General features: G+C 42.3%; 1 protein-coding gene and 1 pseudogene across 5 annotated transcripts in view; one reads left to right on the forward strand and one right to left on the reverse strand.

The window, feature by feature from the left end:
• The window catches only part of GLB1 (galactosidase beta 1), a 139,681-nt gene that overhangs the window by 42,715 nt on the left and 69,203 nt on the right, over nucleotides 1-27,763 (forward strand). For all 5 annotated transcript variants that reach the window (XM_054550340.2, XM_009239237.3, XM_063721584.1 and 2 more), the window contains 4 exon segments: nucleotides 1,597-1,655; nucleotides 3,709-3,830; nucleotides 3,915-3,955; nucleotides 9,464-9,576. In XM_054550340.2, the coding sequence (XP_054406315.2) occupies nucleotides 1,597-1,655; nucleotides 3,709-3,830; nucleotides 3,915-3,955; nucleotides 9,464-9,576 (335 nt within the window).
• Nucleotides 19,653-21,150, reverse strand: LOC100445282 (protein SEC13 homolog; annotated as a pseudogene).

Consider the following 27,763-nt stretch of genomic DNA (forward strand, 5'->3'; position numbering starts at 1 on the left):
TGTGTGGGAGAGGGGCATTGCCTGGTGGGTCTCATGAGAACAGTGTTTAAAGATCTGAATGCCACCTAATGCTTAATAGTGAGAAAGACAGCTAATGAGATTCTGCTCTTTCTCGATCAGCATATTCTGTCCTGAAAGCTGGCCTTACAGAGAAACCAAAGGCCCATCTCAGAGCAAGTGGTTATCAGAGGGTCTTGGCTGGGGCCACGTCCACCCTGGGATACCTGCTGTGGGAACTGGGTTGTGAAGTGTGGGGCCAGGACATCCTCTGCTCGGGTTGGTGTGGACACTGCTCATGCTTCCTCTTTCCCCAATGTTTGGCAGCCCATTCCTTCTCTGTGGAGAAATTCTTTTTTGTTTTAGAGGAAGGGAAAATAGAAGACACGAGAGGCAAGACAAGACAACCCTAATGGGACATTTCATGAGGAAAACTTGAGAGCAAGTGGTTTGGAATGGCTGATGTACAAATTAGAATCCAGAGTATATTCCATTATTCAGGGGTAAACACAATTAGAGCCCCCACATCCCTTTGATTTGTTAATTAACTGCAAATATTTGTGGCAGTATCATGTGTATGGTGTTATTGAGGCTGTAAGTATCTTCAAACCAGGCTCATCCTGTGGGGTGCATCCAGGTCAAACAGATGTTCTTGTAGAGAGATAAGCCCACAAGATATGTGTCCAGGCCCTGGAGAAACACAGATAAAGAAGACAGGCCTGTGAAGGGAACTCTTGTGCAGACAGGAAAGGCCACGGGGACCTCCTCAGAGAGGAAGCAATGTTCTCTGGTCCACACACATCCTCAAATGGGTCCAATCTGAAGCTAGCTTGGAAGTATTCCAGGCCCATGGGGTGTGTGAAGGGAAAGGGGCCTGTCTTAGTCAGTGTGGGCTGCTATAACAAAATACCTTAGACTGGGTAATTTATAAACAAAAGAAATTTATTGCTCACAGTTCTAGAGGTGGTGAAGTCCAAAATTAAGATGCCAGCAGATTCAGTGTCTGGCAAGGGCTTGCTCTCTGCTTCAAAAATGGTGCCATGCCTTCTTGCTGTGCCCTCACATGGTCAGGAAGCTCCGTTGAGCCACTTTTTATTTATTTATTTTTATTTTTTATTTTTTAATAAAATATTTTTGAGATGGAGTCTCACTCTGTTACCCAGGCTGGAGTGCAGTGGCACAATCTCGGCTCACTGCAACCTCCACCTCCCAGGTTCAAGCAATTCTCCTGCCTCAGCCTCCTGAGTAGCTGGGATTACAAGTGTGTGCCACCTTGCCTGGCTAATTTTTGTATTTTTAGTAGAGATGGGGTTTCACCATGATGGCAGGTGGTCTCCACTGTGCCAGGCTGGAGTCTGTTTTTATAGGGGCACTAATCCCATTCATGAAGGTGGAGCCCTTATGACTTAATCACTTCCAGTGGCCTCACCTGTTAATACTGTCATCTTGGGTGTTAAGTTCCAACATGAGAATTTTGGGGAGATACCAACATTCTGACCGTAGCAGGGCTTCAGGCCCGAGTCCCATGAAGGGCTCTTGTTTATTTAACTTCTTGTCATTTCCATGACTGACCTACCTTCTCCCTCTTACAATTTTCAGGCAGCAACATCACAGATGCTTTCCTAAGCCAGAGGAAGTGTGAGCCCAAAGGACCCTTGGTAAGAATTGAGGGTGAGGTGTGGAGAGACTGTTTGCAGCTGTTAAGAGAGAAAGGTTACGTGCTGCTGAAACTGGGTAGTAGGCCCTTGATGTTTTTGGCTCTGGGGTCAGCAGCTAATGGGATTGTGGAGTCATAGCCATTCTGGACATGTGAATGACAGCAGAAGCAATGTTTCTATTTGAAATTGAGCTTCTGCACTGGGGTGGAACAGACTGGGGACCAACATGAATGGCCTGTTACACATCAGGTTCTGTGGTCCTGCATCCTGGTCTCATCTGGTCCTCAGGGCAGCTCTCACAAGTGGTCTTATTGTCTCCATTTTTATTGAGGCTCAGGGAACCTATGTCACTTGCCAGGGTCATATAGCCAGTGTGTGGCTAGGCCAGGATCTGAGTTCAAGTCTGTGTTAATTGACTCTTTGTGAGCTTCTCCACCTTTAAAGTATTTACAAATCACTTGGGGATCTTGTTAATCCTCAAGTGGTTCATAAACACAGCAAATTTTGATCTGCTGGGTCTGAGCTGGGGCCTGAGATTCTCATTTCTTTTTTTTTTTTTTTTTTCTTTTTTTTTGAGACAGAGTCTTGCTCTGTTGCCCAGGCTGGAGTGCAGTGGTGCCATCTGGGCTCTCTGCAACCTCTACCTCCCGGTTCAGTGATTCTTGTGCCTCAGCCCTCTCAAGTAGCCATGATTACAGGTGTGCACCACCATGCCCAGCTATTTTTTTTATATTTTTAGTAGAGACGAGGTTTTACCATGTTGGCCAGGTTTGTCTCAAACTCCTGACCTCAAGTGATCCCACTTTGGCTTCCCAAAGGGCTGGGATTACAGGTGTGAGTCACTGTGCCTGGCTCTGAGATTCTTATTTTTAATAAACAGCCAAGTGGCCTTGAGGGTGTAGGTTTGCTGACCACACAGAATTGCAGGGCTTCATGGCACACAGTGTAGCTGCTAGAAGGAGGAGATGGTGGCAAGGTGCAGGTGGGTGTCAACAATCTATCAATCCTTCTGTCTCCGTTCTTCCCGTCTTTGGCTGAAGTTGCTATTCTTGTTGTCACTCAGCCCAGTTTAAGGGGTTAATATCCTGTGCCTTCTCTGCACTAGATCAGACTGCCCCCACCTGTGTATAAGCCTGATTTATAAAACAGCCTTTTCTGAGTCTAGTCTCTGCTTAGTGAGCAGTGCAGACCCTGCATTCATAGACTTTGGGTGGAGCTATTTCCTGGAACCTAAAACAAGAAGTCCCCACAAGAAGGTCCAGACTTCTTTTTTGTTCTCTAGACCAAGGCTTGGCAGGGCAATGCCCAAGAAAAACATGAAGTGTTTGAGGCCTGCTTTGCAGAATACTGGGACAAGTCTTCCTCGTTATAAATCAGCCTGAGATCTGAAAATCTGGATTCATACAAAGGTTGAATTTGGAGCTGTTATTCTTTTTTAAATGGAGTCTCGCTATGTTGCCAGGCTGTAGTACAGTGGCGCGATCTCAGCTCACTGCATTCTCTACCTCCCAGGTTCAAGCAGTTCTCCTGCCTCAGCCTCCTGATAGCTGGGACTACAGGGGTGCACCATGATGCCCAGCTAATGTTTGTATTTTTAGTTGAGACGGAGTTTCACCATGTTGGCCAGGAGGGTCTCAATCTCCAGACCTTGTGATCCGCCCACCTCGGCCTCCCAAAGTACTAAGATTACAGGCATGAGCCACTGCGCCCAGCCTGGAGCTGTTACTCTATAAAAATATTTTGCTACCCAGTTTCTTTGCCCAGCAAGACTTTCCTACTGTGTTTAAACAGGGGATCAGCTATCTAAATTTTAATGTAGGCACCACTTTTCAGGAATACTTGCATTGTATAAGATGAGATCTACTTTAGGTTAGAACCTGAGGACTGAACATAGGCATTGCTGGTATTGGAAGTGCTCATTGGGGGGCGCCTCTGGGTTAAGCAGTGCATGTCAACCCCCTTTACACCTGTCATAGATGGGACATTGCAGGGAAGCCCTGGCACTGGAAGGTCATAAGTCTATCCTAAGGGCTACGTTCTTTTTTTGTTTTAGATCAATTCTGAATTCTATACTGGCTGGCTAGACCACTGGGGCCAACCTCATTCCACAATCAAGACCGAAGCAGTGGCTTCCTCCCTCTATGATATACTTGCCCGTGGGGCAAGTGTGAACTTGTGAGTGTTCATTGCGTGAGGGGAGGGTGCCCTCAGTAGCCGTGGGCTCACAGTGAAGTACCGTGTTCTTTTGTTTCTCTGTAGGTACATGTTTATAGGTGGGACCAATTTTGCCTATTGGAATGGTAAGAGCACTTTAACATCTGTAGAAACTTATGCTAGAATGTTTCTGTTGATTAATTTGGGGAGGGGTGTGCCCACAGACAATTTTATTTTCTTTTTTTGTTTATCCTCTCCTAAATTTTCTTTTTTTTTCTTTTTCTTTTTTTTTTTTTTTTTCTGGAGACAGTCTTACTCTGTCACCCAGGCTGGAGTGCAGTGGCACAATCTCAACTCACTGCAGCCTCCACCTCCCAGGTTCAAGGGATCCTCCTGCCTCAGCGTCCAAGTAGCTGGGATAATGGGATTACAGGCGTGCACCACCACGCCTGGCTAAGTTTTTGCATTTTTAGTAGAGACGGGGTTTCACCATGTTGGCCAGGCTGGTCTTGAACTCCTGACCTCAAGTGATTCTCCCACTTTGGCCTCCCAAAATGCTAAGACTACAGGCGTGAGCCACCATGCCTGGCCCTAAATTTTCTAACATGTATGGATTACTGATGTAATTTTTTAAAATAATATTTCTTTTTTTTGAGACAGAGTCTCGCTCTGTCGCCCAGGCTGGAGTGCAGTGGTGCAAATCTTGGCTCACTGCAAGCTCTGCCTTCCAGGTTCACGTCATTCTGCCGCCTCAGCCTCCAGAGTAGCTGGGACTACAGGCGCCTGCCACCACGCCCAGCTAATTTTTGTTTTTGTATTTTTAGTAGAGACGGATGGGGTTTCACCATGTTAGCCGGGGTGGTCTCGATCTCCTGACCTCGTGATCCACCCGCCTCGGCCTCCCAAAGTTCTGGGATTACAGGCATGAGCCACTGCGCCTGGACAAAATAATTTTTAAGGGAAATAAATGTGAGCATTTAGAAGCCTTACTGTTTTAAACCAGGCTAGTGGGGCAGGCTTCAGTCACAGTCTCTAACTGTAGCTTATTTGTTCAAATATTCTACTGTGCTTTCTTTCTTTTAATTGTTTTGTTGAGGTATAATTCACAAACCGTAACATTTACAGTTTCTAAGTATATGATGCAGTGGTATTTACTGTATTCACAAAGTTGTGTAACCATTACCATTATCTAATTCAAAAACATTTTATCACCCCAAAAAGAAACTCCATACCCATTAGCATTCATTCCGCACTCTCCCTCCTCCCAGCCCCTGGAAATAATACACTTTCTGTCCCTGCGGGTTTGCCGATTCTGAACATTTCGTATAAATGAACCACATATATACACCTGTCTGACTTCTTTCATTTAGCCCAATGTGTTCAACGCTCGTCCACGTTGTTGCACGTACCAGTGCTTCATTCCTTTTTATTGCTGAATAGTATTCCCTTGTGTGGATGTACAGTATTTTATTTATCCATTCATTGATTGGTGGACATTTGGGTTATTTCCACATTTTGGTTATAGTGTTGCTTTGAACATTGACATACAAGGATTTGTTTGAATTCCTGTTTCGGTTCCTTTGGGTGTATACCAAGAAGTGGAACGGCTGTGTCATATGGCAACTCTATGTTTAGAGTTTCAGGAACTGCCATAGTGTTTCCCAAAAAGGCCACACCATTTTACATTTCTATATTTTTTTGTGTAGGAAAAATTATGACAAAATTTTTCTGTAACGTCTTTGATTTTTGTTGTTTTTTGCAAAGACAAATGACGCTGTACTGGCTTTTCGCTAAGCTTCATTCCCTACCTGTCTCTATATTTGCATTTTTCTCTCTGAATCATGGAGGATGCCCAGCTGTTGAGTTTTGAAGGCTTAGTTTGGGCCTAAATCTCTCAGGATCTGAAATTGGATACTGTCAGCTCTTAATGAAGTTTCTCCTTTGAACTGCTATCTTTTTTGCAGGCTGAGATGGGCTAGAAGAAGACATTGCTTACAAGCATTATCAATTGTAATACTATTAGTAGAGCCAAGAAATGAAGATATTGCAAAACTCAAATGTCACTGCATATAAGATAATAGTGTGCCCAGGGCCTCTCTGGGGTGGGTGAGGGGAGGGAGAGCATCAGGATGAATAGCTAATGCATGCAGGGCTTAATACCTAGGTGACCAGGCTGGGCGCGGTGGCTCACGCCTGTAATCCCAGCACTTTGGGAGGCTGAGGTGCGTGGATCACGAGGTCAGGAGTTTGAGACCAGCCTGGCCAACATTGCGAAACCTTGTCTCTACTAAAGATACAAAAAATTAGCCGGTTGTGGTGGCGCTCACCTGTAATCCCAGCTACTCGGGAGGCTGAGGCCGGAGAACCACTTGAACCCGGGTGATGGAGGTTGCAGTGAGCTGAAATCACGCCATTGCACACCAGCCTGGGTGACAGGGTGAGACTTTGTCTCAAAAATAAAATAAAATAAAATAAATACCTAAGTGACCAGTTGATAGGTGTGGCAAACCACCATGGCACACGTTTACCCATGTAACAAACCTACACGTCCTGCACATATATCCCGGAACTTAAATTAAATTTAAAAAAAAGAAAAGATAATAGTGTGCCAAGGTTGGTCATTGATATTTTAGATCATCCCTGTGTGTTCGTCTTATGAGAAACAGTCGAGACCTGGTGGGTGCCTTTTTCACTCAGTAGATGGGAATTCCCCCTCGCTGCCATTGATGGGATCGAGACCAGTCATCCAATCCAGGAAAAAAGGCATCGTTTTTGGAACTTTATGGTTCATGACACAATTTTTTAAAAATCTTACTGTTATACTTAAAATAACACATTCATCTTAGAAAAAAATTGGACATTATAGAAACTGTCAGAACATAAACGTTGTCCTTAATCCTCTCTCCTGCCCGTCCCTCTGCCATAATCCATAGAATTCCCCTTTCTTCCTCTGTTGCCTTATTTAGCTTGCATATTAGCCTCGTCTTAATTAGAGATTATCAACGCCACTTTACAGATGAGAATAGCTGAATCCAAAAAAAAGTCCACACGTTTTCTGTTCAACTGGCAAGGGGTGGAGCTTAGACTGGAACTCAGGTGGTGGTGAGCCAGAGTCACTGCCCTTTGGATCACCCTTTGCACCCTGGACCCCCTGAGCCAGCCCCCACACCCACCCTGCTGTGTTCTGCCAAGCCTCCTTGAAGCTGCCTTTTTGCCCTGTCTTTTTGAGGAAGTGAGAGAAGGCCAGTCTGTACTTAGCAGCTATTCTTCAGGCCAGCTTCCTAGAGGAGAGCAGGGAGAGAAAAGCATCGGGAGTGGGGAGTTCACTGCCCATCCCACCCACAGGAACATGCACCTGCCTGTGCAGGTGTGTGTCGCCTTCCTCCACACCTGTGTGTGTCCACAGCTGTGTGATGGCTGCCTACAGGGTCCAGGCGCTCCTGTACTTCTCACATAATGTGGAATGTTGATGAATGCAAAGTCTCACCATTTCTTTCGCCTTCCCACCTCACACCCTGTTACGTGGCCAGAAGAGGCTTGAATCTGCACCATTTCTCTGCGATGCTGCCCTATGGTGGTCTAAAAACACCCAAAGTAAGATTCTGCCAATAGAACTAGAACAAAGACTTAGGCTTCCAGTCCATCCTTAAACCCACTGGACAGCTTCCCAGCCTGGGCTCCCTCGGCCTGTAAAGTGTACTTCTAGAGGTCACACTTTCCCAACTCAACCTGGCAACCCCCTCCATGCTGGGCTCTGGCTAAGGACTCAAGGGCAAGTGAGGCACAGTCTCTGCCTCTGAGGTGCAAGCAGTGTAGTGTGGAAAGAGACATAACAAATAAGAAACACAGCACAGCATGGGTGACTACCACATTAGAAGCAGACGAGGGCCACAAAGAAGGTGAGTTCCTTGCAGCAACGGATGTGGGTTTTTTTTTTTTCTTTGTGTCTCACAGGAAGGGATGTGTTTTAACCTATGAATCCCTTAAGGCAGGCAGACCTGTTGGCTGTGAGTTGTCTCTGATTAATAAGAAATGGGGGAAATGGTATGACTAGATCAATTCAGTTGGTTGAGTTGTCCAGATCTTTCAAAGTTTAGATTCTGTGCAGAGAACTAATGAAAAAGTCTTTGGAGCTGACCTGCTTGATCTGATCATCAGCCTTGCTCATCTATCACCTCCACCACCAGTAGGTCACCCAAGGTGGCTCCATCATTGGTGAGCTGCACCCAAGGAATTTATTACTAATCCTAGGTAAACTATCATGTTTTGTGCCTCACTGATGTACAAATTAGGTTGGACAAAAGACTATTCCTAAAATAACTTCATTCTCACACACTTGCATTGCAATATACTCTCTAAAGTAGAGGAGGAAGACACAAAGCCTTGCTGGTCTATGGATGGCAGCATCAGCATCACCTGGACGCCTGTTAGAAATGCAGTTTCAGGCCCCACTCCAGACTTGCTGAATCAGAATCTCTGGGATGGGGCTTAGGAATCTGTTTTAACAAGCTCTCCATGTGACACGTAAGCATGGGTAAGTTTTTGAAGTACCACCCAATGTTGCAGACAACCTCATACCTGTGAACATCATCCCTGACAAGGTCGGGATCCTCTGGTCTAGACCCCGCCCCTTGCACAGTAACTGCAGGGGCATTTGTTTTTCTAGTCCTTTTGTATACTCAGTATTGGCACTATCCATTGGTCTTTGTTGTAGGTCAAGTTCCCAGGGAAACAGACTCTGAGATTACCTGGCAGAAAGCTTATTGGTTGTGCTCTCTGGAGCAATGCCTGTAAGATAGAGAGGGAGAAGTGGGGCTATGATGCAGCTTCACAAGTGACCTCAACCAATCTTAGAGGGAGCTCTGCAGCTGGGTTGGCTGTTCGAGGCACATTGGTCAGTTGTTGGATATGGACTATCCCTGAGGGTTGTAACCTTGGGTGAGGCAGCTCAGCACAGGCCAGCACCCAGAGATGGACACATCTGAGAAATGTCAGCAGACAACAGCCCTGGGAGAATGAGTGAGTGCCCTGGTTCTAAAGGGGGATCCAACAGGTGCACCACAGCCCCATCGACAGTCTTTGTAGATGCAACAAAGGCCCTCGGATTACGTTTGAACCTCTGTGGCTGATGTGGGTCTGCTGTCATCTCCCGCTGTGTTTGGTTTAATAAGCCCTGGGTTTTCTGCTGATCCATGGCCTAGTCATCTGTGTCTTCACCGCTGAGCTTTTCTCAGCCACAGCTTGAGGACATGAAAAAGTTCAGAGTTGACAGGATTAACAGTCAGAGATGGGGGTCATATCATAAGCTTTGCCATTACTCCTTGTGAGGTGTTAGCAGATTTTTGTGGGGAGCTTCAGATTCCCTGCTTGTCCAGTGGGGGTGATACCTGTTAGAATCACAGCTGTGAGCTTCTGTAGAGAGTGGATAGAAAGAGTGCTTGGTAAACTCTAAGGTGCCTGGTAAGTGCTGCCTGTAAAAAGAAATTCCTTCCTCTAAACCTTGCATCCTGAGGGTCACATCTGTGTCTCCCAACAACTGGTTTTAATGTGTCTTCTGGTTTTCTCTCTCTACAGTGCTGAGCTCATGGATCCCAAAGAACTTGTCCCAGAGCTGGGCCATCAGTAATAACTAGCGGCACATTTTTGTCTTCTAGGGGCCAACTCACCCTATGCAGCACAGCCCACCAGCTACGACTATGATGCCCCACTGAGTGAGGCTGGGGACCTCACTGAGAAGTATTTTGCTCTGCGAAACATTATCCAGAAGGTGGGTTCTTTGTATGAGCTGTGGTGGGCTGATCTTGGACAGAGCCTCTTTTGAACTCACTGTGGCTCTGTGGACAACTTCCTGCCTGGAGCCCTCCTGTTTAAAAGGATGGATGAAGGGAGGCATCAGCTAGACTTGGCTTTGCATCTTGTACCCACGTGGTTAAGAGTGAGTCTATGAGCAAATCAGTCTACTGATTGTTAATTTGTAAAACTGGGATTACAGCATCTGGTTGTGTTGTAAAGATTGAAAAGAACGTATGTAAGCCATCCTGGACAGTTTGTGACACATATATGTCTAATAAGTGGTAGCCGTTAACTATTATTTATCTTAAATGTAAGAAAATGTGTGTCTACTTAAACAGCTGATGTACATAGGAGAAAAAATCTTCAGATACTGTGAAGCGTGGTGCAGATGTCAGCTGTCAGTGAAGCTTCATTTTTCTATTTGGAGCAAGTGATTGCTGTTTCTGGACTGCACCTGAACTGCTTAGTCCTGCTAGCATTGTAACCTTTTGAGGCACCTAATGCACCTAGGTGGGGTTTCCTGTCTCCACTGTGGGTTAAAAGAAAAAACCCACAGTTTTTATGCTCAGTCACCTGAGTTTTGAAGTTAAAAAAACAAAGGTTTTCTGCCTATAAATGGTATGGTTTTTTTTTGTTTTAAGTATGATGTCGTCTTAATTTTAAGCATGTGTTCAAATGAATATTACAAATTTTTTTAATATAAAAAATACAATCTAGACTTACCACACTTATAATTTGTCCATTTCATCTAAATTTTCAAATGTATTGTTAAAATGTTGCTTATGTTATTCCTTTATTATGGGTTTAATCTCCACAGAATTTATAGTAATGTCTCCCAGGCTCTCCCTTGTATGTTTGTTCTGTTTTGAAACTTTCTGTTCCTATCTTTATTATTCCTTCCTTTATCTGAAGCTTAGCTTTTTAATGCAGCCTTTCTTCTTTTCTAATATAAATATTTAAGGTTATACATTTCCTTCAAATACTGCTGTGGCTTTATCTCATAAGTTTTGATGTGCAATCTGTTTCTTACTGTTTGCTTCTAAACATATCTATTTTGATTTCTCTTCACCATTGATATGTGTTTTTTAAATTACTGGAAATAAGTACTTTCCTGTTTTTTTGATTTCTAGCCTTTTTGCATTCTGGTTAGAGAATATAGTCTGTGCGATACCAATCCCTTGAAAGCTGCTGAGCCTAGTCTTAGAGCCTGACATACACCAATATTAATGGTCAATGTGTGTGTAAAAAGAAAGTATATTTTACAGTTGTTGACTATATTCTACATACATGTTCATCAGATTAAGTTTATTAATGGTGCCATTGATAATTGATATCTTTGATCTGCTTCCTAATTTTTTGTCAGCTCAGTCTACTATTTAGTGAGAGTTGTCCTCATGTATTTCCCCTTGTAGCTCTGCCAGTTCTGAGGTTATGTTATTAGGTGGGCAAATTGAGAATTAAATCCTTCACTACTTAATAGTAAAGGGATTATATAACCCTCTATTTCTAATAAGGCTTATTGCCTGTATTGCCTGGAAGCCTTTTTTTTTTTTTTTTTTGGTCTGTTATTCATTAACACCGTTTACCTGCATACTTTTGCTTGGTATTTTTCTGAGGTATCTTTCCCAATGCTTTAATTTCATCCTTTTTATATCCTTTGTTCTCTTTACATCTGTCCCTTATAAATAGGATATAATTGAATTTTTAAAATATCTAGTTTGAAATTTCTTGTCTTTTAACTGATATATTTATACATTCTCATTCATTGTACTTCTTGATATACATAGATTAATTTCAATTATCTTATTTTATAATTTCTATTCGTTTACCTTTTTGGCTTTTTCTTTCCCTTTATTGCTTTCTTTTAGATTGAGGTTTTTTGTTTTGTTTTTTCCTCTTATTTCTTTCCCCCCTCTTCTACTTTGGAAGTTATTCACTGCATTCTAATTTTTTTAGTGGTTACCATTTAAGTGTGACATATATACCCCCAGAAAAGAACAACTTGTAGTATACAGCTCAGTGAATTTAGACAATGGGAGTGCAGCCCTGTGACCAACACACAGCTCCCTGGAAGCCCGTCTAATGTCCCTCTCTAGTCATTGACACACATACCCATTCCTGAGCTCACGGCTGTCCTCACCTCTATCACCAGAGATTCGTTTTGCTTGTTTTTAGGCAGCAAGTTTCTAAAGAGCATCCCTCTTTAACTTACTGTAACTCCAATTACAGCCCTCTTGATTTCTATGTTATTATTGTCATGTATTTTAATTCTCTGGGTTTAGTTTTCATGTATTTTAGTTCTCTCCTTAAAAAATAAAACCCATGGGGCATTACTATAATGGCTTCAGATAGTATTTCACGTGACCCACATAGTTCATTTATTTGCAAATGATTTAACAAATATTCATCAAGTACTCTGCATGCGCCAGGTGCAGTTTTAGCTGCTTGGTGTATGTAGGCTTTCCTGAAAAGGTGGAGCTCAAACAAAAATTTTAACGTGGTGAGAGAGCCATGTGGGATATCTCTGCCTGGACAAGAGCATTCCAGGCAGAATGCAGCCAGTGAGAACATGGGAAGGTGTATGGCATTTTTAAAGACTAGCAAGGAGGCCAGTGTGGCTGGAGCCCAGTAAATGAGGGGTAAGAAGTAGGAGAGGCTGTGCGCAGTGGCTCACGCCTGTAATCCAAGCACTTTGGGAGGCCGAGGTGGGCGGATCACGAGGTCAGGAGATCGAGACCATCCTGGCTAACATGGTGAAACCCCATCTCTACTAAAAATACAAAAAATTAGCCGGGCATGGTGGCGGGCGCCTGTAGTCCCAGCTACCCCGGAGGCTGAGGCAGGAGAATGGCGTGAACCCGGGAGGTGGAGCTTGCAGTGAGCCAAGATCGAGCCACTGTGCTCCAGCCTGGGCGACAGAGCGAGACTCGGTCTCAAAAAAAAAAAAAAAAAAAAGGAAGTAGGAGATGAGGTCAGGGAGATAGATGGGGAACTGATCACATGGAGCATTACAGGCCATCATAAGACTTTGGCCTTTACTCTGAATGTAATGGGAATCCATTGAGGAGTTGAGCAGAGCCGTTGTTAAAGCAGATTCCAGCTGCTGTGTTGAGATTAGACCCTGGGAGGTGCAGCAAGGGTAGAGTAGGAAGACCAGTTAGAAGGTTTTTGCAGCCATCTCAGTGAGAGGTGATTGTGGCTTATGAAGGTAGTAGGAACTAGGCAGTTTCAGAATATATTATGAAACTAGTGCTAATATAATTTTCAGATGGGGAGTATGAAAGAAAGGAGAGTCGGGTAACTCTAAAGTGTTTTAAATGGCAACTTGAAGGATGGAGTTACCATTTATGTGGGGTGGAAGATCAGGAGTTCAGTTTTGGCTGTGCAAAGTTAGACTTGTCTAGTATATGTCCTAGTGGAGATGTAGAGTAGGCAGTGGATATATGAATGCACAGTTTGAGACAAAGGTCGGGTACCTTTGTCCCAGGACCACACTTTTCTTTATCTTTTATTGCTTCTTCTGCCTGAAGTATATTCTTTAGAATTTCATTTAGTGAGCAACTTATATTAATTTTTCTTTGTCTGATAATTTTTTTCACCCTCATTTTCAAAATGCAGTTTTTCTTTCCTTCTTCTTCTTCTTTTTTTTTTTTTTTTAAGACAGGGTCTCACTCTGTTGCCCAGAATGAGTGCAGTGGTGAGATCTTGGCTCACTGCAACCTCTGCCTCCCAGCTTCAAGCGATTCTCCTGCCTCAGCCTCCCAAGCAGCTGGGATTACAGGCGTGCATCACCACACCTGGCTAATTTTTGTATTTTTAGTAGAGGTGGGGTTTCACCATGTTGACCAGGCTGGTCTTGAACTTCTGACCTCAGATGATCCACCTGCCTCAGCCTCCCGAAGTGCTGGGATTACAGGTGTGAACCACCATGCCCGGCCTCAAATTGTAGTTTTTCTAGACTGATAGTTTTCTCTCAGCATGCTGACTTCGGGCTTCTGTTGTTGCTGCTGAGAAGTCAGTTTACTGTACTCTGTCACTCTCTTGAAGATAATCTGTCTTTCCTCTTGGACAGCTTCTGAGATTTTCTCTTTATATTTGATGCTGTATAGTTTCTCTGTGATGAATCTAAGTGTGGCTTTCTTTTCATTTATCCCACTTGGTAGTTTGGAACTTGTGGCTTGGTATCTTTTTTCACTAGTCCTAAAAAGTTTATGCCATTATGTCTTCAAATATTTGTTTCTATTAGATAATTTGTTAGACCTTCTGATTCTAGCCTCCACGGCTCGTAATCTCTTTTTCTCTGTGCAGCATTCTGATTGTCTTCAAATATGTTCTTCAATTGTTGCTTTCTCTTTAGCAGCTATAAATTCTAAGATTAAAACCTTTCCATTGAATTATTAAATTATATTTTTCATTCTATAAGTTCACATTGGCAGTTCGAATTTTACTCAGCCATTTTTAAATTCTCTTGCTTTTTCCTTATGTATACATGTTCTTCTTTTATTTCTTTAAACATACTAGAGACACTTCTGTTGTATATCTCTATTCGATCATTTCAGTATGCAGTCTTTCTGTGTCTCATTCTGCTTTTTGTTGTTTCTGTGACCTCTTGTTCATGATGTCTTGTTTCTGTGTGTGTGTTGTGATTTTGACTGAGCTTAATTTCTTGGAACTTTTTGTTGTTGTTTTTGTTGTTGTTGTTGTTGTCGTTGTTCTTAGAGACAGGGTTTCACTGTGTCGCCCAGGCTGAGTGCAGTGGTGCAGTCATGGCTCACTGCAACCTCAACCTCCCGGGCTCAAGTGATTCTCCTGCCACAGCCTCCTGAGGAGCTGGGACTACAGGCATGTGCCACCATGCCTAGCTAATTTATTTTTTATTTATTTTTGTAAGCCATGGTCTCACTATGTTGCCCAAGCTGGTATTGAACTCCTGGGCTCACTCATGGAACTTTTATCTTTAGGAATTATTTGAGATTTGGGGTGAACGTGGGTTCTTCCAGAGAGAATTAGCGTTTGCTTCTGGCAGGTACCGGGGAACATTACACCTTAAATTAAAATCTTAAATTGAGGGATTTTTTTGTACTACAGAAGCAGTGTGAATTTTAGCTACAAATATATCAGAGGGCTGACTGTGAATATGAATTTTCAAAGATTTGTTTTCTCCCTACCTATTGCCATGTAACAAAGTACCCCTAAACCTAGTAGCTCAACATAACAAATATTTATTATATCACAGTTTCCGAGGGTAAAGGATCTAGGAACGGCTTAGATAGATGTTATGTCTAAGCTACTCCTAGCGCTATTTTTTATTTCTATCAGTTTATGCAGTTTTAAAAATCAGCATTTGCAAAATACCATTCCATATTTGTATGTATGACCTCCATCATTTCTTTCGAAAAATCACCTGTCACTGGTTTTCCTTTGATGGTATAGGTCTTTTCTTCTCTAGTGCTTTTAAGATTTCCTTTTCATCTTTGATTTTTAGGAATTTTCCTATGGTATGCCTATGCATAGTTTTCTTTATATATATCTTGCTTGAGGGTGTTTGAACTTCCTAAATCTATGGCATTATTTCTTTTGTGGATTTTAGAACATTCTTGGCTATTATCTCATCCAATGTTACATTTACTTCATTCTCCCACCTTGCCTTTCAGAACACCAGTGATATGTGTGTTAGACGTTTTTTCCTGTGTTCTGGGTATCTCCTAAGTACTTCCATTGTTTCTATCCTTCCCCCCAACATATTTTAGTTTAGATTTTATTCCGACCTGTCTTCTAGTTTATTAATCCTCTTTTCAACTGTCTGAGTGAAACCCATATTATAGACTCAATTTCAATGATTGCATTTGTCAGTTCTAGAGCTTCCATTAGATTTTAAAAATTGTTTCCAGTTCTCTGCTGAAATTCCTCATCTTGTTTTGTTGTATGTTTATTGCCGTTATTTTAAGCTTTTTTCAGATTATTCCAATACCATGAAGTCTTGTGGGTCTGTTTCAATGGCTTTTTTTTCCTTTTTTTTTTTTTTGAGACAGAGTCTTGCTCTGTTGCCCAGGCTGGAGTGCAGTGGTGTGATCTCAGCTCACCGCAACCTCCGCCTCCTGGGTTTAAGCGATTCTCCTGCCTCAGCCTCCTGAGTAGCTGGGATTACAGGTGTGCGCCACCACGCCTGGCTAATTTTTGTATTTTTAGTAGAAATGGGGTTTCACCATGTTGGTCAGGCTGGTCTCGAACTCCTGACCTCATGATCTGCCCACTTCGGCCTCCCAAAGTGCTGGGCTTAGAGGTGTGAGCCACTACGCCCGGCCCTGGCTTTTTTTTCTATTCGTTTTTGATCAGATAGTGTTGTCTCCTATATGTTGGGTTTTTTCTCATCTAGAGGTCAATAAAACAAAAAAGAAAGAGATAATTTGGGTTATATATGTTTTTTCTTCCAAAAGAGATTTACTTTTACTTCTACCAGGCAGTTAGAGTAGACAGAGATTATCTTCGTGCAATCAGGGATTAAGCTAATTTGAAAGTGGGCTTCTGTCTTCTTGCGGGTTGGTCCGCTTCTGGTTCACTTTCTTAGGGGTCTCAACTGAGAGCTTGAAGTATTTACCAGGGTTCTTTCTTCATTATGGTCTCTGAAGTCCAATTTTTATCTTCTCAGCCCTAGAAGACTCCCAGAAGTTGTGTTTGGCTTCTAGCCTCTCAGTTGGCCCTTGTGAATTGACAAATACCTTGATGGGAAAATTAGTAACAAATATCAGACTTGCATCATGGCATTTTCCATTTTTTTGGAATTGTAACCACTTAATTCCTTTCTGCTTTGGTAGCTTTCTGATGCTTTCAAACAGATATTTTAAAACATCTTGTACAATTGTTCTAGATGTTTTCCACAGGAAGATTTGTCAACAAAAACCTAGTTTCAGAGATTTACTTACTCCCTAAGAGATTCTCCAGAATTTGCTATCCACAAAGGTGTTAACCTTCAGAGCACAGGGAAAACCTTTCACAAATTATTTTTCTGAGATCTGTCGATCATCCACTTAATCATTATACAAACATTCAACACCAGTCTTACAGTTTCTGTGTTAAATGCTAGAGGTGAGTGATAAGTCTACCATGGTCCTGTGTTGGAGGGGCTCACAGAAGAGATAAATTTGAATTTTTCTCTTTAAGCATCCCGCTTACTCCAGAGTTTCTCCAAATAGAATGAAATCTCCTTTAAGCAAGTTTTAAAGATATGGCAGATATGCAATTTGTTACCTCTCTCACCAATCTGAGCCTTTATTTTTTTTTTTTGAGGAGTCGCCCAGTATTGTGTGAGAGGTAGAGTCACAAATTGGAGAAGCTTTAGAGAGAGACAGAACAAAACTTGAGTGTTGACTCCAGTACTCAGTGGGCAAGGTACCCTCCTTCCGCATCTATGCAATACAGTTAGCATGTCTTCTCAGAGAATAATACATAGCAGTTATTTTTATTACTGTTTTTCTTCACTTATGTCATTGTAAAATTTCAAACTAGAGTTAAATATTCCTCTGGAAACTTGTGCCCACTTATGCTCAAAGCCTCTGTTGACAGTTCCTTTTAGTAGCTGCGGTAATCACCATTGCTCAATTGCTCCCAAGAAAATCAAGGAGGAAGTATTACTCTGCCATTCTATTAGTTTTTATGTGGTGTCCAGACCCAAAGGGTATCCTGTTACAGAGAGTGTGACGTGAGCACTGTAGTTTTTTCTAGATAAGAGTTACTGTTCCATGTTTAGTTTGAGTGTCTTCTATCAGCCAGGACTACTGATTTACTTTATTTGATTATAATGCCTGTGGACTTGTTTTTTTATAGACTGTTGCTTCATTTCACAATCCACTTCAGATTTATTTATTTTCTAAACAGATTTGTTGAGGTATAATTCACATACATTTCTCCCATTCAAAGTACACCATTCAGTGTTTTCTGGTATATTATTAATTTTTCAGGCCAGGCGTGATGGCTCATGCCTGTAATCCCAGCACTTTGGGAGGCCGAGGCAGGCAGATCACCTAAGGTCAGGAGTTTGAGACCAGCCTGGCCAACATGGTGAAATCCTGTCTCCACTAAAAATACAAAAATTACCCTGGCATGGTAGCGCACACCTGTAATTCCAGCTACTCGGGAGACTGGGGCAGGAGAATCACTTGAATGTGGGAGTCAGAGGTTGCAGTGACCCGAGATCACACCACTGTACTCCAGCCTGGGTGACAGAGCGAGATTGTCTCAAAAAAAAAAAAAAAATTAAATTTTGGTAAAATATATATAAAACAAAATTTGCCATTTTAACCATATTTAAATGTAAATTCAATGCCATTAGTTATAGTCACAATGTTATACAGCCATCACCATTATCTATTTTCAAAACTTTTTCTTCCTTCCAGACAGAAACTCTGTAACCATGAAGCAATAGCTCCCTAGTCACTCTCTCCTCAGCTTCTAGTAGCTCCTAGTCTACTTTCTGTCTCTATGAATTTGCCTATTCTAGATATTTCATATAAGTGGCATCATAAAATATTGGTCCTTTTGTATCTGGCTTATTTCACTTAGCACAATGTTTTCAAGGTTCGTGTTGTAATGTGTCAGAATTTCATTCCTTTTTATGGCTTAATATTCCACTGTATGCATATATGATATTTTCATTATCTATTCATTTTATTCATCTGGTGATGACCATTTCAGTTGTTTCCATCTTTTGGCTATTTGAATAATGCTGCATTGAACATCAGAGTACAAGTATCAATATGGATAAGTCTCTGCTTGTCATTCCTCTAGGGACATACCTAGAAGTGGAGCTGCTGGTAGGCTTATTTTTAGAATTATTTTCTTTCTGAAATAGTGAACTTTCCTAATGTGGAAAAAATCAAATCAAGTTTTAAAACAGATATTTACATAAGCTTTATTGCATAAAATATCACTTTACTTTTGGCCTCATCATAACAGCACATTTTTATTCTCTCATACTTCTAGCTACTTCTTCCTACCATCTGCTATCCCTGAAACTCCACACACTTTTCTTGATCTTCCCTTGCTCTTCTGATCGATGGCTGGGATAATCTTACACCATCACCCTCAATCCCTCTGTATGCGGCTGTTTAAGAGGCCCTGCTCTGTGAACCACTGCTGGGACCATTCTGACTGTCACACTCTGGAACCAGAGCCAGGCAGAAGAATTTTAAACTTCAGTATTGACTGGCTGGGAAGGGATCTTACTTCCAGTCTGATTTGGATCTTTCATGATCTCTAGTTCTCTTTTTGCCCTTTGTCATTTCTTCTTCTCACTGTCTAGTATAAACCATCACCCTTACACTTTATCCTAATGTACAGGTGACACTGTCTCCTACTTCACCAAGAAAATGAATGCTGTTGAATACACCAAGTTAAGGAGCTTGAATTATAGGTAATGGCGCCTTTGAAGTAGTTTAAAGAAGAAAATGATATAATCGGCTATGCATTTCAAAATGGCTATTGGATGAGGCAACAAAAAGGAATGTGTAGTTAGAATGAATCAAGAAATCATTACAAATTCCAAGTGTCTTAGTCAGTTTGAGCTGCAATAACAAAGTACCATAGATTGGGTGGTACTTACGGTTCTGAGGGTGAAAATGCCAGCATGGTTAGGTTCTGGTGAGGGCCCTCTTCCACACTGCAGAGCACTGACTTCTAATTGTATCTTTAATTACAAAAAGGGGGCTAAAGAGCTCTCTGGGATCTCATTTAAGGCACTAACCCCATCTCAAAGTCCTTACCACATAATACCATCACCTTAAGAGTTAGAATTTCAACATATGAGTTTTGGGAGGACACAAATGTTCAGTCCATAACAAAAAGATTAAATGATTAAAATAATCACAAATATCACCTTTTTTTTTGAGGCAGTGTCTTGTTCTGTTGCCCAGGGTGGAGTGCAGTGGTGCAATCATAGCTCACTGCAGCTTCAAACCCCTGGACTCAAGCGGTCTTCCTGCCTCAGCCTCCTGAGCAGTTAGGACTACAGGTGTGCGCCACCACACCTGGCTGATTTTTAATTTTTTTGTAGCAATGGAGTCTCCCTATGTTGCCCGGGCTGCTCTTGAACTCCTGACCTCAAGCAGTCCTCCCACCTTGGCCTCCCAGAGTGCTGGCATTACAAACATGGGCAACTGCGCCCAGCCTACAACATTTTTTTAAAAACGTCATTTGGTTTTATTAACTGCTTGAAACCTCTACCATTCTTCATTCCTTAACTTTTGTTTTTTTTTTTTTTTTTAATAAGCAATATGACTTTATTTAGTGACTTTGGAAACAAAACCTCCCAAATAATGCCTGAACCCAAAGTTACATAAAAATGGCTAAAAATATTTTAAAATAATAGATTTGAACATCATTTGTAGTTTCTGCCTCATAACATGAATGCTTTCAGCTGGACAGTAGATTATAAACCATCTCTGATCATGTTAAGGCAGATTAGATGATCAATCTGTGGTTGCATTTGTAACTACCCCTAGGAAAAGAATCTTGTTGGAGTTGGGAGCTCCTCACATTTGCTTGGTGAGTTGGCCCAGGAAGGGGCAGTCCTGGAGCTGGCAGGTGGGAGGCTCTGCCTGTCTTGTCACTGCTCGTTCTGCTGGCCCTCTATGACTGAAGCTGACACAGAGCCCTGGCCCTTGTTGACATCACTGATACACACCCACTGCCCGTCAACCGACTGCTTCCTCAGGGTCACCTTATTGTCTCCACCAGAGATGGCCAATATGTTGGCTGTGATGGACCTGCCCGCATGCTACATGACATCATTGAACTTGTGCAGCAATTTGGGAGACCATGTATTTCCCAAGGCATCATCACAGGTCCAAATGAACACACGACCATCCCAGGAGTAGCTGGCGATTGTGCCGGTGGGCAGGCTGATGGAGGGGGTCCAGGCCACATCTCAAACCCAGTCACTGTGCTTCCAGCTTCTGCTTCTCCTTCCACTGGCCATCCTTGAAGAGCTTGTCACAGCCACCTGATGCAAACTTCTTGACGTAATTGGGTTTCTGCCTGAACAGCTGGTCTATGAGGCTTCCAGGTACAACAGCAGGAGCCTAGCTGGCAGCATTGCAGCCAATGGTGTGAGCGTTGTTGATCTTCTTCACTTCCCATTGGCCTTCCCCTATATAAGTCAGCAGGAAGATGGCCCCACCTGAGCTCCCACAGGCCAGGATCAGGCCGTAGTCATGGGGGGCCTAGCACACAGAGTTCACTCAGGAGTCATATCCTGAGGGGTCATGGGTCTTCTCCCAGGTGCCGTTTTCGTCTTTCCAGATAATGACTTTCCAATCATAGGAGCACAATGCCAGGTATTGCCATATGTGGGATGAGCCCAGGCCACTTGCCACATAGGACTCTCATGACTTCTGAGGTTGGCAATGAGGATCTGCCCTCTGTTGTGCACTTTGAAGATTTTGATGGATTTTTCTGATGAGCAGGTTGCCAGGCGGGTGCCATAGTAGTCCATCTGGGCATCATGAATCATATCCTTATGGGAGGTATCCACAGTGTTAATTACTGACACCATGATTGCAGCGTGACTGCTCTAGGGATGTGGCAGCTCCTGGTGGTGCCTCCCCGTTCCTTACCATCTTTTTTTTTTTTTTTTTTTTTTTTGAGACAGTCTCGCTCTGTCACCCAGGCTGGAGTGCAGTGGTACAATCTTGGCTCACTGCAACCTCTGCCTCCCAGGTTCAAGTGATTCTCCTGCCTCAGCCTCCTGAGTGACTGGGATTACAGGTGTGCGCCACCACACCTAGCTAATTTTGTATTTTTAGTAGAGACGGGGTTTCACCATGTTGACCAGGCTGGTCTCGAACTCTTGACCTCAAGTGATCCACCTGCCTGGGCCTCCCAAAGTGTTGGGATTGCAGGCGTGAGCCACCCCGCTTAGCCTCTTTATCACCTTTTTTAGCAACAATGTTTGCCTGTTCAGATGGCCACAATGTTTGTAATCTTTTCCTCTAGAGAGAATAGAAATCTTTCTTTTTAGCCTGGCTGATTGAAATTTGTTTAGTATTGATAGTTTAGCAAAACAGAAAAGCTTCACATTTTGTTACTGATAATATTATATAAATGTTTAAGATTGTAATCAAAATTGGGGAACTATCTCTCCAGTTTGTTCATATATGAGCTGTAATTTTTGGAAGAAATTTTCACAGACAGGTTCTGGCCCCATACATTTCAAACCTTGCTTCTCCACAACCCATGTACTTCTGGGGCTGGGTGCCTTCAGGCATGATTGTATTGCACTATGATGCTAAGTGAGTCAGCACACTGGGTGGAGGGATGATCCATTAATCATAACTTACCTACTCATGGAAGTAACCAGGAATCATATCAATATATCCTACTGTACCCATGTAAAGTAAATCCCTACTTTAACTGATTTTTAGTTGGGTCCCCAAAATGCCTATAGCAACCTGTAAAACCTCCCAAAGGAAGAGGACATTTGACACAGGGAAGCTGGAACAGAAAGAGACAAGGATCTTAGCTTGTTGTGGTCAAATTATATTACTTTTGCAAGTTTTACAAAAACATGACACTATGAACATGCTGGTGGGATTCCTCCCTTGGGGCACTTCTGGATGCAGCTGCCACGGTAGCCTAGGAATGAGATGATGGCAGGGGCATCAGGGAGTGGAGAGGAAGCAATCAATTTGAAAAACATTTAGGGCTGGGCACAGTGGCTCTTGCCTGTAATCCCAGCACTTTGGGAGGCCAAGGTGGGAGGTTCACTAGAGGCCAGGAAATCAAGGCCAGATTGGGCAACATAGTGAGACTATCTCCACAAGAAAATTTAAAAATTTAAATTAGGAAAGAAAAGTGTTCAGGAGGTAAAATTGATAGGATTTGGTGATTGACTGAACACAGATGTGAGAAAGAATGAGGAGTTGTTGATTTGTCCAGGTTAAAACCTTAGTTAGATAACTAGGTGGGTACTGGGATCAGCACCTGAGATAGAGGATTGCAGAGGAGGCCCTGGCAGGGACAGGGGAAGCACGTTCAATTCTGGGCTTGTTCAGCTCAGTATTTCCGGGAACATCCAGGTAGAGAGATTTCTCCATAAGCACCAACACTTAATAGTAAGACACTCCAGGGAGAAGTCTGAAAGGCTGGCGCAGATTCTGGGGCCATCAGTGCAAATAGAAGCCAAAGTCCAGGGAGAGGTTGAGACTGCACATGGGGAGCTGACTGAGGAGGGCGATGGGCCAAGCAAAAGACAAACCCAGGGGATCCCAAGCTTTAACGACTGGGCAGAGTAAGAGAACCCACAAAGGAGACAGAGTCTTTAGAAATTGCCAGGCTCGGTGGCTCATGCGTGTAATCCCAGCACTTTGGGAGGCCGAGGTGAGTGGATCACCTGAGGTCGGGAGTTCGAGACCAGCCTGGCCAACATGGTGAAACTCCATCTCTACTAAAAATAAAAAAATTAGGCAGGCATGATGGCGCACGCCTGTAATCCCAGCTACTCTGGTGGCTGAGGCAGGAGAATCGCTTGAACCCAGAAGGCAGAGGTTGCAGTGAGCTGAGATCACGCCACTGTACTCCAGCCTGGGTGACAAGAGCAAAACTCTGTCTCAAAAACAAAACAAAGCAAAAAAAGAAATGAACGTAATTCAATAGCTTATGATAGATTGCAGCTTAACATGTCATATTTTCCCTCTTTTTTTGATATTTGTGGTTTGAAAGAAAAATTAACTACAAGATTCAGTGGAGATATCTATATATATCTATATATATATATAGATATATATATATTTTTTTTTTTTTTGAGACAGAGCCTTGCTGTGTCACCCAGGCAACTTCTACCTCCCTGGTTCAAGTGATTCTCTTGCCTCAGCCTCCCGAGTAGCTGGGATTACAAGCGCACACCAATGCACATGGCTAATTTTTGTATTTTTAGTAGAGACGGAGTTTCGCCATGTTGGCCAGGCTGGTCTCAAACTCCTGACCTCAGGTGATCCACCCGCCTTGGCCTCCCAAAGTGCTGGGATTACAGGTGTGAGCCAACGCACCCTGTGCGCCAGTGGGCTCTTTCTTATGAGACTTTGTAGACATTCCATTAGCTGATTTGTTAAATGATCTTCAAAATATTTGCTTGCATCAAGTAAAGGAAATTGGATGGTAAATATCCCCTATATATAGCTCTACCTGCCTCCTTCCTTCATCAAAGACTCAAAAAGTGGAATATGTCTCCTCTTTAATCCATTTCAAGAACACATTAGGTGGTGATGGGCAATAGATTTCACTGACATGGACTCCTGGGGATAATCTCCCAGCAGGCTGCATAAGCCTGTGCTCAGTGGTGAAGGCCCCCAGGCGGCTCTCTTCATATGAATCTTCAAGGCATGGCAAAGCTCATGACATTTGCATTTTAAAAGGTATTTGCTTTGGTGTGGGTAAAACTCAACCAAACATGGTTAACACTTTGACCTCGAGGATGAACCATAAAAATATAGGGCAGCGACCTCCTCTTCCCTACTGATTCCTGAGAGGGGCAGTGGTGAGTTTATTTTTGTATGCTGTCAGATCAACTTAAGACCCATTTTAAGAGTTTTATTTCTGTTCTTTATAGGGATTCCATCAATGTAAGAGTTCCGCTGATTTTTTGGAAATGGGTCACTGTAGAAATTAATCAAGTGGTAGTGAGGACCTTGATAATTGGAGTGGATTCTGGGATTCCCAAAGGTAGTAACTGGGCTGAGTGATGAAGAGGGGATGGGAGAACAGCCACAGTGATTTTTTCTGTACTTCAAAAGCTTAATGAAGTTTGAAATTTGATCCAGGATTTGTCTACACTGGCTGATTAATCATCCTGCTCTGTTTATGACTGGAATGACATTGGCTTGATATGCAGACACAGCTGTCTCTTGCTGATGTATAGTGCTGGTGAAAACCAGTGTTTTATGTCTGATGATTACAGATGAGAAAGGGAATATTACTTAGCAACCGTTAAATAGTCTTTTAAAGTGTCACCTGCTCTCTTGTAGTACTGGTCTTTTCGTTTCCTGTAGAGTTGGCTTTTCTAGTCCCTCTTCCAGAGTGATTTCTCTAAAACACTGATGTGATTGCTTCTCAGTCTTTTGGCTAAGATCAAGTGTAGCATCTAAAACACTGATGTGGTCAGGATACCTTCCATGACTTGGCCCCTATATTTTTCCAGCCTCATCTTTCAATTCTCCCTTCTTAGATGTGATTCCCTGGCCTTAAGTTGGCGCTATATACAGTTCCATGAACGAAACAGCACTGTTTATACCTCCTGGTCTCTGCACCCTCTGCCTTTATTCACCTGGAAATGAAGACACACCTCAGTTACCGTATCTGCAGAGTCTTCTTTGACCCACTTGTCAGCCAAGTTAGTCATATTTTGTTTTCTATCACTTATGTTGTAGAAATCTTTTAAACATTACTTTTCTTTTTTTTTTTTTTTTCTTAAATTTTCTTTTAGGTTCATGGGTACATGTGCAAGATTGTTGTGTAGGTAAACTGTGTGTCACAGGGGTTTGGTATACAGATTATTTTGTCACCCAGGTAATAAGCATAGTACCTGATAGGTCATTCTTTGATCCTCTGCCTCCTCCTACCTACCACCCTCAAGTAGGCCCTGATGTCTGTTCCCCTTTTTGTGTCCGTGTGTTCTCATCATTTAGCTCCCACTTATAAATAAGTGAGAATGTGCAGTATTTGGTTTTCTGTTCCTGCATTAGTTTGCTTAGGATAATGGCCTCCGGCTCCATCCATGTTGTTGCAAAGGACATGATCTTGTTTCTTTTTTATGGCTGCATAGTATTCCATGGTGTATATATGCCACATTTTCTTTATCCAGTCTACCATTGATTGTCATTTAGGTTGATTCCATGTCTTTACTATTGAAAATACTACTTTTCGTGGTGTGTTAATATAACTGATTTATACATATTTCTCACTCTCTGGAATAGGAGCTGTTTATAAGTCTAGTACAAAGCGTAGGACCTGACACAAAGTACTTTCTTAATAAGAGTTTGTTGGATGAATGTATGAAAACATTAGAGGTCTTGGTGAAGGAAAAGCTGGTCACCATTGAATCTAGTGGATTCCACAGGGAAAACAGCAGCTTCCTGTGTTGAATTTGTCCAGTTAAGTATGAGAAGCAACATTTCTGATTGCTCTGATTAAAGCACAAATTATTATGGAAAAATAATGGTTTAGAAGTATAGCATTTTGGTATATTTGTTTATTTCTTTTCTGAAACATTAATTAGCTAAGGTAAAGATGAGGATTTTGCTATATGATAATCCAACTAGTATCAATGAAAATCACCAATATTAAAATGAAAAGTTAAAAATTGTAGTAAATGGGATAGACAGATGAAAGCTTAATATCTGTATTATAATGAGCTAATATCACTGATCAGAATATCAAGATCTACATAGAAAATTGGGTAAATGACAACCAGGTGCGGTGGCTCAAGCCTGTAATCCCAGCAGTTAGGCTGAGGCGGGCAGATCACCTGAGGTCGGGAGTTCGAGACCAGCCTGACCAACATGGAGAAAACCCGTTTCTACTAAAAATACAAAAAATTAGCCAGGCGTGGTGGCGCATGCCTGTAATCCCAGCTACTCGGGAGGCTGAGGCAAGAGAATTGCTGGAACCTGGGAGGTGGAGGTTGCAGTGAGCCGAGATTGTGCCATTGCACTCCAGCCTGGGCAACAAGAGCGAAACTCCATATCAAAAAAAAAAAAAAAAAAAAAAAACATTTGAGTAAATGACATAAACAAGTATGGATACTTGGTGAAAATGTGGGTATACACTATTTTAAGTCTTATAAAATACTCATATCCTTTGACCTAGTCACCCCACACTCAGAGCGTTACTTTTAAAAAATAAAAATTTAAAAGAAGGATAATGCTATAGACATGAAGTTGTTTGTTGCAACTTATAAATTTTGATATTTATGATATCAAAATTGGAAAAATTCAACCCCTAACGTAGGAAGGAGGATTATGTAAATTCTGTCATATCCACACAAAACGCTATAATATGCAATCAGTAAAATTGTTTTCAATATATAACCATGTCAAAAGTACTTCTAGTAAGTAGCAGTAGCAAATTACAAAATTATCTCTAAAGTTTATGTTATATGTATATATAAGGGGAGGATCTAGGAGGGACACCAGAAGAGAAAAGGTTTTGTGCTGGCTTTGGGGGTTGTTTTGTTTTGTTTTTGGAATTGTGGGTGAATAAACTTCCTTTTTTTTTCTTTTTTTGAGACGAAGTCTTGCTCTGTCACCCAGGCTGGAGTGCAGTAGCACGATCTCAGCTCACTGCAACCTGCACCTCCTGGGTTCAAGCGATTCTCCTGCCTCAGCCTCCTGAGTGGCTGGAACTACAGGAGCACGCCACCATGCTTGGCTAATTTGTTTGTATTTTTAGTAGAGACGGGGTTCTGCCATGTTGGCCAGGCTAGTCTTGAACTCCTGACCTCAGTTGATCCACCCACCTCAGCCTCCCAAAGTGCTGGGATTACAGGTGTGAGCCACCACGCTGGGCCTAATACTTTCTATTCTATTGTTACAACAATAAGGAGGCAGGGCAGAGCAGTGGGAACAGCGCTAGACTTGGAGCCACAGTACCAGCTCCCTGCCTTGTTCCCTTTATAATCTCGAGCCAGTTTCTCAGTCGTATCTCTAAAGAGGAAATACAATAACTAGGTATGAGAGCCTTTGGAAGTAGTACATGAGATGACAGTACAGGCACCTAAGCACTGCATCAAAGTGAGCTGAGTGTAGGTTGAGCAAGTATGTCCATACAATGACTTTTTCTTCCAGTGTGGTAGAAAACATTGCAGTCCTAGTTAAATTGGAATCCGCCTTGAACTTTAAGAGATATATGTGCAGGTAAGTAGGGAACCTCAGGAAACAGATCATACTGCTCTCAGGTCCCTCTTTGTGAATTTGTGTTTTCTGCTTTTATTGGCCAGAATGGGGAGTGAAAGAGGAAGGGATGGGTAAATGGCTAGTGGAGGAGTGTGGTCTAGACTTCAGGGAAAGTGGGGAAAGAGATCTTACAACATATTTAACTTTCCAAGATAAATAGTAACTCTTTGATCTCACATTTATTTCTTTTAATATTATGTTTTAAAACTTTCACAGAGATAT

This window comes from Pongo abelii, chromosome 2 (genome assembly GCF_028885655.2).
Source record: "Pongo abelii isolate AG06213 chromosome 2, NHGRI_mPonAbe1-v2.0_pri, whole genome shotgun sequence".
NCBI lineage: Eukaryota > Metazoa > Chordata > Mammalia > Primates > Hominidae > Pongo > Pongo abelii.